The 18475-nt window shown below is 46.2% G+C and overlaps 3 protein-coding genes across 3 annotated transcripts; 1 reads left to right on the top strand and 2 right to left on the bottom strand.

Annotated features, from left to right (window-relative positions):
- The first annotated feature begins 305 nt into the window (after nt 1-305).
- On the top strand, nt 306-2178 carry LOC119299764. Its single transcript, XM_037576911.1, has 3 exons — nt 306-849; nt 985-1464; nt 2105-2178. Exons 1-3 carry the CDS (start codon nt 306-308, stop codon nt 2176-2178), a joined length of 1098 nt encoding a protein of 365 aa, XP_037432808.1.
- A 2091-nt stretch (nt 2179-4269) lies between these two features.
- On the bottom strand, nt 4270-11384 carry LOC119302258 (beta-glucosidase 31-like). Its single transcript, XM_037579295.1, has 13 exons — nt 11095-11384; nt 6966-7029; nt 6815-6873; nt 6654-6729; nt 6475-6546; nt 6278-6365; nt 5916-6171; nt 5704-5819; nt 5395-5618; nt 5292-5317; nt 5064-5178; nt 4841-4943; nt 4270-4747 (listed from the first exon to the last, which is right to left on the bottom strand). Exons 1-13 carry the CDS (start codon nt 11248-11250, stop codon nt 4531-4533), a joined length of 1572 nt encoding a protein of 523 aa, XP_037435192.1. The 5' UTR covers nt 11251-11384; the 3' UTR covers nt 4270-4530.
- Nucleotides 11385-12381: 997 nt separating this feature from the next.
- LOC119302259 (beta-glucosidase 31-like) lies at nt 12382-18216 on the bottom strand. The gene is made up of 13 exons (XM_037579296.1): nt 17967-18216; nt 15098-15161; nt 14943-15001; nt 14773-14848; nt 14587-14658; nt 14389-14476; nt 14026-14284; nt 13815-13930; nt 13507-13727; nt 13380-13402; nt 13147-13261; nt 12939-13041; nt 12382-12841 (listed from the first exon to the last, which is right to left on the bottom strand). The coding sequence occupies exons 1-13, from the start codon at nt 18111-18113 to the stop codon at nt 12625-12627; spliced, it is 1560 nt and encodes a 519-aa protein (XP_037435193.1). The 5' UTR covers nt 18114-18216; the 3' UTR covers nt 12382-12624.
- Between the last annotated feature and the right edge of the window lie 259 nt (nt 18217-18475).

An 18475-nucleotide genomic window follows, 5' to 3' on the forward strand; every position in this document is an offset into this window, starting at 1 on the left:
AGTTTTTGCGGTACGGATTTATGGCATCTGTTCCACTCGATCGCGCGCAGTACCATAAATTCATTTTAGAGGCAACCGTAAACTATTTTTGTGGGACAAGAATATACGACATCTGCTAGAGTTACTCTAAAAGACTGTCCTAAAAAAAATACCGTACTGTATAAAGACTTGCTTCAAAAATAGCAAAGTTTACAATAATAGCAAAAGGGTCCCAAAAGAAAAAGAAAAAAGGTACAGTTTTTCAAGGGGGCGAATCTCAAGCCGGCTAAACCATTCCCTCCAAACGAGAAATTGGCGAGGTTTCCATGGTCCGCCGCCGCCGCCGTCTCGCGTCCCCCGTCATGCCGTTCCCGGCGCCTGCGCCGCCGCTGGACAACGACGACCTCCTCCGTGAGATCCTACTCCTCCTCCCCCCGCAACCGTCCTCCCTCCTCCGCGCCTCCGTGGTCTGCAAGCGCTGGCGCCGCCTCGTCTCGGATCCGGGTTTCCGCCGCCGCTTCCGCGCGCACCACCGGAAGCCCCCAATCCTCGGCTGCTTCTACTTCGACCAAGATGTCGGTTACGTCTTCACTCCCACGCTGGACTCGCCCGACCGCATCCCGGCCGCGCGTTTCTCCCTGCCGCAGCGCTGCCGCGACGAGGGGTTGGACTTGGACTTCGTGGAATGCCATCACGGCCTCGCCCTTTTCCTCAACAAGAAACAACCCGAGGCCGTCGTGTGGAACCCCATCTCCGGTCGCCAGCACCGAGTAGCTTTTCCACCAGAGTTCGGCAACGCTAGAGAGAGGGAGATCCTATGCGCGGCGGTGCTCTGCGCTGCTGGTGATGACGACCCTGGCCATGTGCACGGTGATTGTGGCTTGAGCTCTTTTAAATTGGCTTTGGTGCGAGGTGGCCAAGACCACGCAAGTCTATCTGTGTGCCTCTACAAATCCAGGTCTGGCCTATGGGGAAATGTTATCTCAACGACTAAAGACTGGTAAACATTGTTTTCTTGGAGAAAGTCCAGCGTCCTGGTTGGGAATGCACTTTACTGGTGGTGTTGCCAGATTGAAGGTTGCATTCTTGAGTTTGATTTTAAAATGCAGAAGCTTGTTACAATTGAGAAGCCAGTAGACGACGGTTGTTCTGACTATCAGATCATGCGGACAGAGGAAAGTAGTCTTGGACTCATCATCTTGACAGAACTGACCATGCAGTTATGGAAGCGGAAGGTCAGTTCTGATGATGTTGCTACATGGGTCCTTCAGAAAACCATTGAACTGACAATGCACCTTTGGCCAAGACAGTCCGTCCAGGTCTTCTGGACCAGGATACATGGGTACGAGGAGGATCACTATGTGATATTTCTGGGGACATCTAGTGGTTCTTTCATGATTCAACTCGACTCAATGCAGTTCAATAACCGATTCCAGTTCAACTCCATCTTCACCTATTTTCCCTACACAAGCTTTTATGCTGCAGGTAATAGCCGACCCTTGCATTGCAATAGTAACAAACACTAATTAACTTTTGTTGTGTGGTTAAAGGTTGCCTAGCAATTCATGCATAAGTAATATACTTGCTTCCTCAGTTTCTGAACTCATGGTGATGTTTGTATATATTTCATTGGACCATGTGAAAGCAGAATTATTTTTATTACTGTCTCTTGTCTATAGTTCATTATGTTTTTATTTACTTACTTACTATAAGGTATTCAAACTTAAGCAGTCGAGATATTTTTCTCCACCAGAATGTATTCGTTCAAGAATATTACCATTAGTGCATCTGACTTAGCATGGAATAACTTCACTCCAGAGTAGTTCTGGAAAACTCATTTCCTTTGATTGGCTCAACAGTCTGAAAATGGCTTTATTAGTAGGTAGGTGATCATTACTGTTTGGAATGATTCGTTTTGTTTAGAGAAAGTGTGCTCTAATAGGTACTATATATGGCTTTATTGACCTATTCCTAACCTTGAGTCAAAAGCTAGCGATCTGCTCAGGTTACATGATATGTAGTGGTAAATTGATGCAAGTCGTAACTGTTGCACCTTCACCCTCTCTTTCTGTGTTAATTTTTTATGGATTTTTTGGTTATTTTATTTGTTTTCTTTTGCTTGTAGACTGGGCAGCTGGTGGTAGAGATGATGGAACTGAAATGTCAAGCAGTACATCACCTAATTGTCCTATCAGATAAGCTACCATAATGTGTTAATTGAACCCGTGATGTGCATTTTGCTTCTGATACGTACATGTTTATTTATTTATTACCTTATCAACATTTTGATATAATCCTGCAAACTGTGTATCCTCCTAGTATTTAAGCTGTTTGCGACCTATCTAGTAGATTGGGATCAAATTTGTTTCAGTTGTAAACAAGCTGCGTATTATGTGGTATTTTATTGGATGTGACCACTTGTGTTTCTTCTTGCACGTTTTGTATTCTTTTTCAAGGACCAAAGTCCCAGAGAGAATCATATAGTTCTCTCATGCACATATGTTCCTCAGATGTCACCACCTACGGTAGATCATATTTTGAGGGCAACCGCGATCTAGCTCCTATCTCCTGGCCCTACTTCTTAGAGCATCTCCAATAGGTGCCCTATAATAAGGCACTAAACTGTGGTTGGAGCAAAATTTGCCACCTAAAAGTGCTTTTTTACAACACCAAAAACCTCCCAACTCTAATAGATGCCTAAAACAGGTGTTGCAAAATACATCATGGTCGTCTTCTTGTGGGTGCCCTATTTTAAGGCACCTGTTGGAACAACACTTTGTCATACTAGAAGAATATATAATTTTCAGTCTCTATTTCATTGTGGACATTTAGACCAATAATCTTTCATATCCTCGATTTAGTCATATTAGCTATGTACTTGAACATTTTATGTCCTCACATGCCATGATAGGCAACTGCGGCACGATAATTCGGGGGCTCGGTGTTTTATTCTGGTGGAGGATGTTGCCATTTAAGACGGTAGGATCACCGTGATCTTATTTTTCTTCTTCTGATTCTTGTCAGTTAGGATAAGTTTGTCAGAGACTGGATGTTCAGTTTGTTGCGTAGATTAGATTTCCCTTGTTGATGTTTTCATCATGTAAGAAGTTTCAACCTACTACCTGTTTGCATCACCCCCTGGTCCCTAGTATAATCCTCTTCCCCACTTAGCCAAGTCATCCTGGCCGTCTATCTGGAGGTATTTACCAAGCTGTTGTCACCTGATGGAAACTGAAGACTATGTAAACAGTATAGTATCAGACTATCAGTACAAATCTACAGACGCCTCTTCCAATTTTGTGCCTCGTGTTACCTCTCTCTGTTTGTTACTCCCTCCGTCCCGAATTACTTGTCGCAGGTATGGATGTATCTAGATGTATTTTAGTTCTAGATACATCCATTTCTGCGACGAGTAATTGGAACGGAGGGAGTAGTTTCCATCTGATATTTTTGCTAAACTGATTTACCTGGGAAGGTTCGAGCATTGACTCCATAACCCTTTTTTTTATAGAAAGGAAGCGATGCCCCCAGCATCTGCATTGTTTGATGTGCACATCCAATAAACTCTGTAACTATGTTGCCAGATTTTACGTTTGGAACTAGCTGAGAATTTACAGCTTAATCTTCGTCTGGGTGAGTAATGAGAATCAGAATTACTGATATTATTGTTTTCTTCGTAGTTAGCCGGAGCTGCTTAGAAGCCTCATGTGTGAACCGATCCCACATATATCAGAACCAATCACACGCTGAGAGAAGACATTTATTTGACAGCAGAATAAATAGGAGAGAACAAGTAATCCTGATGACTGGTAGCAACAATTCGTATCTAGTTGCTAGTGAAGATTGTGCAGAATTAGTCATGTCTGTGTTAACTATGTATTGGTTGTAGCTGGGCTTGATTTGTTGTTGGTTGACCATACAAGCACTTACATTTGGAGATCATCTTCAGTGTCAGATTGTTGTCATATTCTGTCAAGCACTGGCACCGGCGCCGGCGTCATATTCTGTGTGCTAGTCTGGACAAATCATGATTTTACTGGCTTAATAGTTATTGGCTGCTGCATGAATAGTTCTGATCACTGTACCAGAATACTGAATCAGTTATTATGAGAGAATGCTGAATGAGTGCTGCTGCTGTTTCTCTTGGATTATGCTTGTAGCAGGGAGGCACTACCTTTGTTTGGTCATCTGGACATTGCGACAATATCAGGCACATGTATGTGGCTCCTTCATCTTTACAGCCCATGTATATGCCACTGAAACCAAAATTGAGACTTCGCAGATACTGTCTAAATTCAGGTATGTGATTTTACTCACAGACTAATGACTAAACCCGACAATTTGTGTAGCAATGTATTAATATTTTTAGCATATACATCGACGTAAACATATACATAGGATTAGGAACAATCGAATCCAAAGAAGCAGAGACCTGTAAAACCTACTGGCCAAGCTAAATTCAACTTCCATCCAAAATTAACACGCAACTATCCGGGATTATTCGTGCATCCTTCTCTTTGCTGGCTATGAAGGCCTGAAGAAGCGTCAAGATCATTGGGAATAGACCTTGCCAGGCAGAGCCACCGGCCTGAGCTCACCACCATGGAGGAAACCGGCGAACCACTTGGCGGAGTGCTTCTGGTACCTCGTCCTCTCCTTGGAGCTGAAGTCCACACCGTAGAGGCCAAAGCCCATGCGGTAGCCGTAGAGGTACTCGAACACGTCCAGGAATGACCACACGAAATAGCCCTCCACATTCGAGCCGTACCTGACCACCCAGCAACAGAGAGGAAAATGGTGAGCAAACTGCATGAGTTTCTTTCAGGTGTCCTCTACTCAGATGAATGGATGGTGTTGGTACCTGCTGGATTGGAGGGTCGCCTCGATGTAATCCTGCAGGTACTGCGACCTGAACTCGTCGTCGGGGGCGTTCCCAGCAGAAGGATCCGCAATGCTGGCAGCTCCTGATGGATATGATCATTGACGAAATGGTACGTATTTCAGATTTATGAGTGATCAAAAGTTGATGACCTTACAGAATCATGCATTTTAAGGTAGCTGAAATTTCGGTCAGTAGAATTTACCATTCTCGTGGATCATGACCACAGGGTTCTTGTATTTGACCTGCAGATGCTCCAGCATTTTCCTCATAGACCACGCTGTTGATGACATCAGACCCATTTTCGACCCAAAGAGGAGCTGTTGCATTTAATTTTAGTCATGCAGACATACAAATGATTTAGTTTATTGGGAACAAAGTTCATTTTCAAACTAAACTGATTAGTAATGGAATGACTTGTATCATAAAATACCTGGTTCTTTGAGTTCAAAAATGGCACTGCAAGAATACATTTGCAGAAGAGTTAGGTTTCATTCCTCTCATTGCATTATGGCACATATAACACATGTTCTTACTGGTGTCATATTTCACGGCTGCATCACCCATGAAATCTCTCAGCTTCTGATCCAGTTTGCTAAGATCAGCCTTCACATATGCGGCACCGTAGTGGTTAAATCCTACAAAGTCAAAAGACCCAAGCACTCTCTTCAGCTCTTCAGCAGTGAAAGATGGTAGCCTGGACCCAACATTCTTCCTCATCACTGGGGGGTAGTCTCCATGTACCAATGGATGCATAAACCTGTGTCATGATCACAAGATCTTTAGCTGTAGTTACACACACATTCTAGCTGTCCTTGTTGAACTTGAACTGTAGAAGAACATACCATCCAATGTGGAAGTCATTCATCCTTGCAGCTGCTGCTATATCCTCAGGTGCTTGTGTCGCAGGCTCGTGCCACCAGCAGAGCAATGTGAGTCCAATTTTTCCTCCTTGCTTGGCCTGATTAACAAGAAATAAGAAGGAATATTGCACATGTGAGAATGGCTAATCTCAAATGAACATGTTGGTTCTGTAAAAGGTGGCATTGTTCCTAACCTGGTACTTCTCTTTATACAGGGACGCTGCTGAGGCATGTGCAAGCAGAAGATGGTGAGCTACTATGTAGGGCTCAGTGGTAGAGTTGCCATTGTTGCAATTGATGCCGAAGGGGGAGGAGCATCGCTGTGGTGGAAAGAATCCTATATCGTATCCGCCAATGGGCTCAATGTTTGGCTCATTCACGGTGCTCCAGTATTTCACCCTGTCACCAAAGTTCTTGAAGCACACATCCGCATACGCCGTGTAGTCATCTCTGCAACCATGTGACAAAAAAGGTAAGAAGAACCATTATTTTTTTCTTCCCTTATGAAATTGCACTTGCACTAATGACATTGAATAATAGGGCAAGACGAAATTACATGAATTTACGACTAAGCATCCCATGGTATTCATCTTGAAGAGCCTGAGGGAAGTCGAAATGATATATCGTCACGTGAGGCTGAATTCCTACAGGAAACACAGGAAGATGCACGATTTATCTCTGCACAGCTGGACATTTGGAAATCTTGTAATTTCATTCGTAAATGAAGGATTCAGTATGCCAAGGATCAAATACCATGACTCAGGAGTTCATTGATAAGGTTGTTGTAGTACTCCAGTCCCTTTGGATTGACAGCTCCTCGGCCATCTTCATGGATTGCAAACAGAAGTCAGTTCAGTGCCATTCTTAACTTCTCTGAAACACATTATTTAATACATGTGGTGCTTTTACTAATACTGTCGGTATGACCTTACCAGGAATAAGCCGAGGCCAGGCAATGGAAAATCTATACGCGTCCACGCCCATCTGGCTCAAAAGCTTTACATCTTCCTGGTTGTTTATCCGAGTGAGTTTAGCACCCAATTCTTGTTCTGAAAATTCATCTGTTTAACATCACTTGGTCTCACAAACTAACCTTGTACTTATGATACTGATCTGCAGTCACATCAGCAGTGGCTCCATCAGCAGAGTAGCCTGTGGACGTTAAAACTCCATGTTACAATTCGCAATGCGATAATGCGTGGTAGATTCAGGCCCACAGGGCGTGGGGGAGCCTGTGAATAAACCTGAGTGTGTGAATGTGTCCCAGATGCTGGGTTTTCTTCCGTCCTCTGCAACCGCACCTTCAATCTGGAACCAGCCAAATATTCAGATCGGTACGCACAACAAAGTATTTTATATAAACTTGTTATCTGAATTCTGATTTCAGACAGCAGAGCCTTAAGAGCAAAGGCAGTTAGTTTTGACCATTCTCTCTAATGATTATTATTATTATTATTATTATTATTATTATTATTATTATTGCTTTGGCTGCTGAGATGATACAGTATGCTCATAAACGGAGGTTGCCAGTTGTTGCCTTGAAGTTGGATTTTCACAAAGCTTTTGATTCTGTCAGTTGGCACTGTCTGGATCAAGTGCTTGAGGCCCGAGGCTTCCCTTCAACCTGGAATCAGTGGGTTCGTTCTCTACTTTCCACCGGACGCTCTCGAGTTCTGATCAATGGTGAGATGGGCGATCCTATCCTTGCCAAACGAGGGTTCCGGCAAGGTGATCCTCTGTCCCCGTACCTCTTCATCTTAGTTGCGGACGTGCTGCAGAGGATATGTTGTCACCACTTCCAGGAGGGTACCCTGCTACATCCCCTGGGCTCGGACAGGTTCTTCCCAGTGCTACAGTATGCAGACGACACGTTGATAATGTTTCGAGGCGACTTGAAACAGGCGTCTGTCATCAAGAGCATCCTCACCTGCTTCTCAGACTTCTCTGGGCTGAAGATCAACTTCCACAAGAGCACGCTTGTACCTGTCTCTATGGATGCGTGTGTGGCTGATGAGATTGCCCAGCTCCTCGGCTGCCCTGTATCGGCCTTCCCTTGCACTTACCTGGGTTTGCCGTTGTCTCTACATAAGCTTACGCATGGCATGCTGCTTCCTGTTATTCATAAGGTGGATCGGAGACTGTCCGGTTGGCTGGCCACTTTCCTTTCCATGGGTGGAAGGCTCACCCTCATTAACTCTGTTCTTGCTGGCATCCCGAGTTATTTCATGTCATGTTTCCCCTGGCCCAAAGAATCCATCGACACTCTGGACAGTCTGTTGCGAGCTTTCTTCTGGCAGGGCAAAAACAAGGTCAAAGGAGGTCAGTGTCTTGTGGCATGGGACAAAGTTACTCTTCCTCGAGCAAATGGGGGCTTGGGCGTCCGAAACTTGCAAGCGCATGATCAGGCCATGCTATGCAAGTTCGTCACTAGAGTTCTGCAATTTTCTGAGGTTCCGTGTTACCAATGGTTCGCCACACAATACTGTAAGAGAGATGTGCCTCACAGTTCTGGTAGCAGGGACACGGCCATGTGGAGAGGTTTCAAGGAGTACATTCCTTTGGTGATCAGCTCGTCGCGCTGTGTGCTGGGCTCTGGTGACCTAATCTCCTTTTGGCATGATCAGTGGCTCCAGGTTGGCAGGTTAAGGCAGGTCTTCCCGGTGCTCTTCTCTTTTGCCAGAAGGCCAACCTGCTCGGTTCGGTCCCAGTTCAGTCATGGTTCCTGGGTGGTGCAGCTTCACCCAAACCTTACCCATGCGGCCGCAATGGAGTTAGCAGCCCTCCATCTTCTCCTTCAAGAGGTGGCCCCTGACGATGCAGCCGAGGACGCTCGTTCTCCGTCAGTAACTGGGAGCCGCATAAGCACCAGTTATTTTTACCAGTTGCTCACCTTCCGAGGGGTCAAGTGTGCAGCAGAATCATGGATTTGGGACTCGTTAATCCCCCTCAAGCATAGAACGTTCCTTTGGTTAGCTTTCTGGGGGAGGCTTAACACTAGAGATAACATGTTCAGGAAAAGCTGGTCTGCCATTGCTCCGTTTGCCGACTGCGATACCTGCCCTGCGTTAGAGAGCATTGGTCACCTTGTGTTGCATTGCAGGGCAGCATCTGCTTTATGGAACACCTTGGGGTTGGGATCCTTGGCGCTTGCATCATCCGACATCCTTTCTTTTGTCGAAGCAGCTGGTACGCGAAATGGAATGTGGCTTTTGCTGCTTGTGCTGTCACTGCATGGCATGCCCGCAATGATCGAGTTTTTCATTCAAAGCTATGGTCAGGTATTATGCAGCTGATCTCATTCGACTATGGAGCAACAGGACAAATAGGCAGCAAGACAAGACTGATCTTCTCTTCTGGTGTACTGGCTAATCTGCCAACTCTGCTGTTGCTTTCCCCTCCTTGCTCCTGTAGTCTTCCTCCCCTTACCAATCTCTTCTTCTTGTGTTTTGCACCTGGGTGCACTTCACAAGACCAATGTAACATGTGACTTTCACAGGTTTCTAACCTGTTTTGAAATATAAGGTTGGCACTCAGCCACCTTTTCTTTAAAAAAAAAATTTTGGACCCCTTTTTCTTAGTTTTTACCCTTGTCTGAATTCTCAGGTCCTAACCCGTAGCAACATAAGATGGACCGCTATTTTTTTTCTCCCTCCACTCTAGAGTCTTGAGAGCTTTGGGATATTTATGGTTCCAATCCTGCAAACATGACCGCCTATTTGCAGCTTTCACTTATTAAGATGCTCTGTTTCGCTCCAGCCAAAACCAGAAAGAAGTAGCCGAAAGAGAAATTAGCCTGGTGACGTCGAAATGAAGTCGACGAAAGAAACTGGTGAGGAAATGGCATTTGGGTTGTTTTCTGAAAGACTATGGGACGAAAACGTCGTTGGCAGGAACAGAGTGTAAGCATAGGCTGCCTGTGACTAGTTGCTTAACTTTTTATTACTTTTTTTTATAATAAAAGGAGGAATCTTCTAACTGAAACCGCCACGTCTTTTTACAACTACCAAAAGAAACTGGTTGGTTAACTGGGATTGACTTTAGGGATATGACGTTAGAAAGAAAGCTTTGTGCCTGTGACTGGTTGCTTAACTTTTTATTACTTTTTTTATAATAAAGGGAGCATCCTCTCCGATTTCATTTAACTGAAACCACCATGTCTTTTTGCAAAACTACCAAAAGAAACTGGTTGCGTAACTTGGATCGAGTTTAGGGATATGACATTAGAAAGAAAGCTTTGTGTTGGACCCTGAATTTAAGCAACTGCACGTCATGAACTACTTCCACAGTTTTGACTTTTTTGGACATTGGACCACCCTGCTGTTGCATCAACACAAGTACAAGTATACTCAGGAATGAAACATTAGTTATCCAGCATCGCCACATGCCCACATTGTTCATTCGCCTCTGATCAGATTAGGAAAAAAAACATGGCCAGAACACGTGGAAAGAAAAGAGAAAAAATGCTCTTTGGCCGCGGAAATTTCATGTCCGTTACTTTGTTGCGCGCCCTGTTCCACCCGTCCGATTGATGGCTCAGTTCACTTTAACAATATATATAGGACGTGTCACGTGTGACCGAAAATGTCGTCGAGAAAAAGGCAAGGAGCAGCTGGTGAAGAAAAAAGGGAAGGCCAGGGGCAGGAAAATGACACAAGGAAAGGGAAAACCGCACACCGGCACACGGTATGCAAATGCAACCCCTCTAATATTTCCTTTGAAGGCCCTCCGTCCTATAATATAGGACGTTTTTGCAAGCTAGCATAGCTTATATTGTGGGACGGAGGGAGTAATAAAGAGGAGATCTTTCGATGCTTGCATGTATGAACGTTTTTTTTTATTTTGAGAGAGATGATGATGCTAGATATTGCCCGCAAAAATAAATAAATAGAGGACATCGACCAACAAGTCAGCATGTGCCACTTGGCAGCAATTCCATGCCCTGCACAAAGATAAAGATAAAAATACTATCTCCGTCCCTAATTAGTTATCTTAGATTTGTCTAGATACGAGATATATATCCGTATCTAGAAAATTTTATCTAAGACAACTAATTCGGAACGGAGGGAGTAGTACACTAGTAGTACTGTTCTTGATACTAATAGCACAGAAGCAAGTACGTTTGTTTCCTGATGGAGAAATTTGTACTAGGTTACATAGTTTCTCTGAAAAATTCAAAAACATAGTTTCTCTGTCTGTTTCAATTACGGAGATTTTCGTGTGGCTGTCAGCTGCGACAGGAGAAATCCCTAGGACGCACGAACCACCGGCGATATACTAGTACGATGCATGCAACGGCGAGGGCGAGGGCTAGGGCGAGGCGGGTGGCCGGGCCTGGCCGGCGTGAGCTGAGTGGCATAGCAGTGCGCCGCGTACCTGGTAAGCGGAGGAGCCGGTGCCGAAGACGAACCCTTGGGGGAAGTCGCCTTTGGTGATGGCCGCGGCGGCGGCCCCTTGAGACGCGACGGCGAGTAGGAGGAGAAGGACGCAGGAGATCGCCCTCGTCGCCGGCGTCCGGCCGGCTGTCCTCATCGCCTATATATAGACAGCTGCTGCTAGCTCTGTCGTCGATTCACCGGCACTGCGCGCTGTCTCGGCGGTGGTGGTGGGTGATGAACTGATGCTGGGTGATGGTCTCTTTATATGCCGTTCCCGGTGCTCTGCGGCCGCTAAGGCTTGGGAATGGCATGGCTGCGAGTGCGTGTGTATGTGTGGTATAGGACTGGCGTCAGCGTCGTGGTCGGCCGTCGGAAGAAAAGGAATCTGGCCTCCTGACCGGTGACCTCGCCGGACCGGCTGCGTGTAACGCCAGACAGAGTGGACGGAGCCGCACGCAAGCGAGCAGCGAGAGCCGCTCTGTGGGGGCTAGGCCCACCACGTCGGCTGACCACCGCTCTCGGCCACGTCGACCCACTGATCCTGCGACTTCCAAGCCTAGCGGTGCAGCTGTACCTGTACTCGACTGAAAAAGTCCCAGATACACAGGCTACTTTTTTAGTGAACTGCTTTTGTTTAATTAAGGATAAGGAAAATTGCACAGGAAGCCGACATCAGGTCCCCATCTTTCTCTTTTGTCGAGATGAATCCAATCATGGATTCCAAATCGGAGACATTTCACCCATACCCACGCACAGCAGATGTGTCACCTGTTTTCTCTCCCCTCCCATGTCTCTAATACGGCAGCAGCATTTTCTCGAGCACCTTGAGTGCGTTCGCCAACGACAACCTGCCTGAGCTCGAGGCCGGCCATCACCCGCTGGTGGTGGCCGCACCACGGCCACGGCCACCGCCGCGCTAGGACCGATGTTATTTTATAGAGCGCCACCCCGCCGGGATGAGTTTTTTTTTTGTTCGACAAATCTGTCTGACCCTTTCGTGATAGTTGAACCACATACAGTTTCTGTTCTAAACCACTCCAAGTGTTGGAATCTGGCCTACAGGTCGACTCCAGAGCGTCCCTCCCAATGTCGGGCTCCATTCTCTTCCGCACTGAAGCCGTTTCCCTTTCTGGCAAGATGATAGTGGCAACAGACCTGCCAAGTTTGGCTTTAGCGCTCTTATATTTCTTGACAGAGGGAGTACTATTGAATGAAAATTGAGATTTTGCAGCATTGCAGGTTCTATTTAAATGCAGGTACGTGATTTCGATCTCGAACTGCTGACTAGATCCAACATCTTGTATATCGACATATTACTATTTTCCGCATATACATGAATACATCAGCATAGACATACGTATATATTAGGATCAACCCAATCCAGAGAAGCAGAGACCTATATATGAACCCTACTGCCCAAGCAAAATTCAATTTCCATCCAAAAACAACACCCCACCATCCTCCCAGTCCCAGGCTTATTCGTACATTCTCCTCTTCGTGGGCTACAGAATCTTGAAGTGTGACAAGATCACTGGGAATAGGCCTGGCCGGGCAGAGCCACCGGCCTGAGCTCGCCGCCACGGAGGAAGCTGGTGAACCACTTGGCGGAGTGCCTCTGGTACCTCGTCCTCTCCTCGGAGTTGAAGTCGACGCCGTAGAGACCGAAGCCCATGCGGTAGCCGAACAAATACTCGAACACGTCCAGAAACGACCACACGAAGTAGCCCTGCACGTTCGACCCGTTCCTGCTCACCCAGCAACAGAGAGGAGAATGGTCAGATAGCTGTGTCAATATGTTTCGGGTGTCATGTCACTCTTGTACTAAGATGAATGTGTTGGTACCTGCTGGATTCGAGGGTCGCCTCGATGTAATCCTGCAGGTACTGCGACCTGAACTCGTCGTCGGGGGCGTTCCCAGCAGAAGGATCCGCAATGCTAGCAGCTCCTGATAATTAAATATGAACATTGAAGACATGATATTTCAGGTTGATGATTCCTTGGGATCATGATGTTTTAGGGTAGCTGAAACTTCTGTTTTAGTAGAATTTACCGTTCTCATGGATCATGACTATAGGGTTCTTGTATTTGAGCTGGAGATGCTCCAGCATTTTCTTCAGAGCCCACGGTGTCGATGTCATGAAATCGCTTTTCAACCCAAACAGGAGCTGTTACAGTTTAATTTTAGCCACACAGACACACATATGATTTAGTTATGTTGGGAACAAAGTTCATTTCCCAACTAAATTGATTATTAGGGATGAAATGCATTGTATCGTCAAATACCTGGTTCTTCTTCAAAAATGGCACTGCAAGAAATACATTTGCAGAGGAGTTAGGTTAATTCATTTCTCTCATTGCACTACTGTGGCATATATAACACATGACAAGACTAGGTTATTAGAATGCTTACTGTCATATTGCACTGCTGCATCACCCATGTAATCTCTCAGCTCATCATCCAGCATGCTAAGATCAGCCTTCACATATACCGCAATGTAGTGGTTAAATCCGACAAAATCGAAAGATCCGAGCACCCTCTTCAGTTCTTCGCCGGTGAATGATGGTAGCCTGGACCCAACATTCTTCCTCATCACCGGGGGGTAATCTCCGTGGACCAACGGATGCATATACCTGTGCCATGATCACATTATCTTTAGCTGTTGTTACACTCAAATTATAGCCGTTTCTATGAAACTTGATGTCTAGAGGAGAACAGACCATCCAACATGGAAGTCATTCATCCTTTCAGCTGCTGCTATATCCTCAGGTGTTTGTGTCGCAGGCTCGTACCACCAACCGAGCAATGTGAGTCCAATTTTGCCTCCTTGCTTGGCCTGATTGTCAAGAAATAGAAGGGAATATTACACCTGTGAGAATGGCTATCCCAAATGAACAGTTGGTTCAGTAAAAGGTGGCATTCGTTCCTAACCTGGTACTTCTCTTTATACAGGGACGCTGCTGAGGCATGTGCAAGCAGAAGATGGTGAGCTACTATGTATGGCTCTGTGGTAGAGTTGCCGTTGTCGCAACTGAGGGCGCCGAATGGGAATGAGCATCGCCGTGGTGGGAGGATACCCTGATCATATCCGCCAATCGGCTCTATGTTTGGCTCATTGACAGTGCTCCAGTACTTCACCCTGTCGCCAAAGTTCTTGAAGCACACTTCTGCATACGCCGTGTAGTCATCTCTGCAACCATGTGACATAAGGCAGAATGCAACATTATTTCTTCATCTCTTCATGCAATGGCACTTGCGGTAATGATGTTAATTAGTGGGGCAAGAAGAAAGTACATGAATTTGCGACTAAGCATCCCGTTGTATTCGTCTTGAAGAGCCTGAGGGAAGTCGAAATGATATATCGTGACATGAGGCTGAATTCCTGCATGAAGCAGAGAAAGATGCATGAGTTACTCGTGTGCAGCTGGGCATCTGAAAATTCTTGAATTTTTATTCTTCAGATAAGGATTCAGTCTGCCAAGGATTAAATACCATGAGCCAAGAGTTCATCGATAAGATTGTTGTAGTACTCCAGTCCCTTTGGATTGACAGCTCCACGGCCATCTTCATGGATTGCAAACAAAAGTCAGTGAAGTGCCTAGCCAACTTTTCTGGAACAGATTATTCAGCAAGTGTATAGGACAAATGGTTGTACTACGACTGTCGGTATGGCCTTACCGGGAATAAGGCGAGGCCAAGCAATGGAAAATCTGTATGCGTCGACGCCCATGTCACTCAAAAGCTTTACATCTTCCTGTTGTCAAACACAAAATCAGCTGTAAGATTTAACACCAACTTCTTGGTTTGACAAATCATCCATTTAACATCACTTGGTCTCACAAACTGACCTTGTACTTATGGTATTGATCTGCAGTCACATCAGCATTCGATCCATCGACAGAATGGCCTGCGAATGTTAGAAACTCCACGTTATATTATAATTCACAATAGGAGAATGCATGGCAGATTCGGACGCGCAGGTCATGGGGAAAGTAGAAGTAACCTGAGTGTGTGAACGTGTCCCAGATGCTGGGTTTTCTTCCGTCCTCTGCGACCGCACCTTCGATCTGGAAAAATCAGCCGAATATTCAGGTCAGCAAAGTATTCCATACAATACAACAAATAATGAGTGTGATCTGAATTGAGAAGTTTCGGGCTATTTATTATTTTTACTTCTATTTTTTGCGAAAGGGGTTTCAGGCTATTTGTGGTTCCAATTCTACCGAACATCACTTTCGCCGATCAAAGGCACATTACTTTTTTCCGCTCCAGCCAAAGCAGAAGAAGCGGCCAAAGGAGGAGAAATTAAAACCCCAGTGACGTGACGTGACATGAAATCGACGAGAGGAAGTGGCGAGAAGGCGACACCCGGCCCCGGTAGGTTGTTTTCTGAAGACATGACGCTGCTTTTACTTGCTTATCGTTACGTAGTCCACTATGGAACGAAACGAAGAGGTCGTCGTCGGAAACAAGAGGATCTAGCTAGCATCGGTGACCAAGCAATGGACGCAAGAGCTGTGACGCCCTGCTTGCGAGTGGTTGCTAATATGGGTTTATGCTAAGGAGTAAAAGCATGTCGCAGTCAGTGACGGACCCTGAATTTAAGCAGGTGTTTAAGGTTATTTAAGCAGCCGCGCCTTTCGTCTGTCGAGCTTCAGCTGCTACTGTTGCATTGATCGCCACATTACTTATTGAACGCTTCAGATCATTAAGAGAAAAAAACATGGCGGGAAGGGGCGAGAACACGTGGAAGGAAGGAAGAACCCAAGAAGAGAAGACCCTTTGGCGCCAGAAATTCCCTGTCCATGCGCGTACTGTTCCATCCATCCGTGTGAAGGATGGCACGGTGTGTTGAGTTTCTTTCGATGGGATGCGTAACGCGTGACGGATGAAAAGGACGAAGGAGAAGGGAAGGAGAAGGGTAGGAAGGGGCAGGAGGACGGTGGCTGTAGGCTGTAGCTTGGAGCCATGGAGGCGAGAAAAATCAGAGGCCAGTGAAGCAAAAGAAAGAAAGAAAAATGCACAGATATTTCTTTGTATCCGTCGCGGGTGAAGTCTCGCTTTCTTATGTATAGAGCATATACTGTATTTCTTTGTATGGAAGATGTGGTTTTGAGTTGAGTGGTGCTGCTAGGATGCCGACGACCAAGCTGGCATGTACTCCCTCCGTTCCTAAATATAAGTCTTTTTAGACATTTTAAATGAACTACAACATATTTCAAATGAAATACAATATAAGAATGTATGTAGACATATTTTAAAGTATTTTGCGCTCTATGTGGTTTATACTAGAATCTCTACAAAGACTTATATTTAGAAACGGAGCGAGTGCTACCTGGTCCCATGCCCTGCATGATCGGTGGTGCCGCGCATGCACAGCCACCAGCCAATGAACGTGTTGATAGCCTCGTGGGAGGAGAGCAAGTGGTGATGGAGACTCTTAATAAGAGATTTATAGTTGTAATATGGTCTTTTAGTCCATGTTAAGTCTTAGAAACCAAACAGATAGCGATTTTTTAAGGACTTAGGACTTATAAATTGGGATTAAAAAAAGTCCTAAAACTTATGAACCAAACAGGGCCTTAATCGAAAAGCTACTCTAACGGTTTGAGCTTCATAGGTATGGACCAGGGAGTAATAAACTGTTTCTTTATAGGGAAGGGAGTAAGAAACTGTTTTGTTTAGGGAGGGAGTAATGAACTGTTGCGTATCATAGAGTACTGTACGTACGTAATAAAAACTGCTCTTGAAATGGCACTGTCGTGCGCCCTGGCCCATCCGTCGGATGGCTCAGTCCGTTCCTCACTTGTTTTAAAAGGACGGGCGTCACGTGTGGCCCAAAGTCTCGCGGGAGTTTTTTTCTTTTTCTTTTTAGGGGGTCTCGTGGGAGGTAGACGAACGAAAGCGGAAAGCCAGGACAGTAACTTTTCATGGAATGGAAGGCAAGAGGAGACATTTCCGTTTCGTGCAGTATGAACGTGTGGTCGAGTAAGTGGTGTAGACGGATTGATCGGCGACTACTGCAGCACGAGCATAGCAGGCGTCGGTGCTGGTGCTAACTAGGATCATGATTTTTCGCTTTCAGTGAGATTTCACCAATGAAATTCATCAAACACTGTAATATTTACGTTTCGGCCAAAATATTTCATTGAAATTTCAGTAATACACAGGAATTTAAATGTTTGTCAAAAATTTAAATACTTAATTGAACCCAGGCTAATATTTCGACCTTTTGGCTGAAATGCAAACCGAAATCACTGAATTTCGGTGATTTCAGTTGGTGCTGAAATTTTCTCTGGAACTAAGATTGAAATTCATGGCTAGGATAGCGACGAACGCGGACACACGTCGTCGCACTGCACTTGGCAGCCCTGCACCAAGATCATATAGCCAGTGCTATTGTTCTTTTCTCTTGAAATGGAAGAAACAGCGCAGGGGCGATGACCGGAGGTATGGCTTTGTGTAATCCTGTCTGTTTAGGCCGCGCTTGGATTGGTTGTATTCAAATACGGAGGTGTATATTTTACACCTGTATCTTACCGGCCGCTTAGCAAATCTGGGGCGGAAATGAAACGACGAGCTGAGACTTGTATTCTTTACGGGTGTATTTGAGAAGAACACGACAATCCAAACGGGGCCTTACTGGTAATTTGGTTAACTAGTACCGCATCTGTTTTCATCACGGAGAAGGTATGCTATCTCCACTGGCGCTGGTCTGACCGTCAGCTCAGCTGTGATCTCATTCAATTCAACCGATTTGTTTGACTGGGGAGAAATCCCCACGCACGAATCAGAAGAACCACCGGAGGTATCTATACTGGTTGATACGACGATACATGCGACGGCGAGGCCGAGGGAGGCGGGTGGCGCACCTGGTAGGCCGAGGAGCCGGTGCCGAAGATGAAGCCCGGGGGGAAGTCGCGCTTGGTGATGGTCGCCGCCGCCGCCTCCGGAGTCGCGACGGCGACGAGCAGGAGGAGGAGGAGCACGGAGGAGAGCGCCTTCGCCACCGCCATCATCGATCGGCCCGCCTGCTAGTGCTAGCTCCGTCCGCGGTCCCTCTCTCCTGGAGGCTGGAGGTGATGGTGGCTTCTCTCTTCTTGTTGGCTTTGGCTCTGGCTCTGGCTGCAGGCCCCGGCCGGGCGCGCGGGGTTTTATATGCCGTTTCCTTTCCATCTCGGTCACGCGCCGCGCTGTCCTCACTCGCGCCTCTGCTTACGTCCGAGCACGGCGGCCACGTCGTCCGTGACGCACACCCGCCGCGGCCGCAACCCGCCAGCCAGGCAGGCGAGGCGACGCTGGACTCACACACTTGGCCCTCCGGGCGCGGCACGTGGCGGGCGCCGACGACGATCTCGCGCGCGGTGCGACCGTAGCCTTG

Source organism: Triticum dicoccoides, chromosome 5A, assembly GCF_002162155.2.
Source record: "Triticum dicoccoides isolate Atlit2015 ecotype Zavitan chromosome 5A, WEW_v2.0, whole genome shotgun sequence".
NCBI lineage: Eukaryota > Viridiplantae > Streptophyta > Magnoliopsida > Poales > Poaceae > Triticum > Triticum dicoccoides.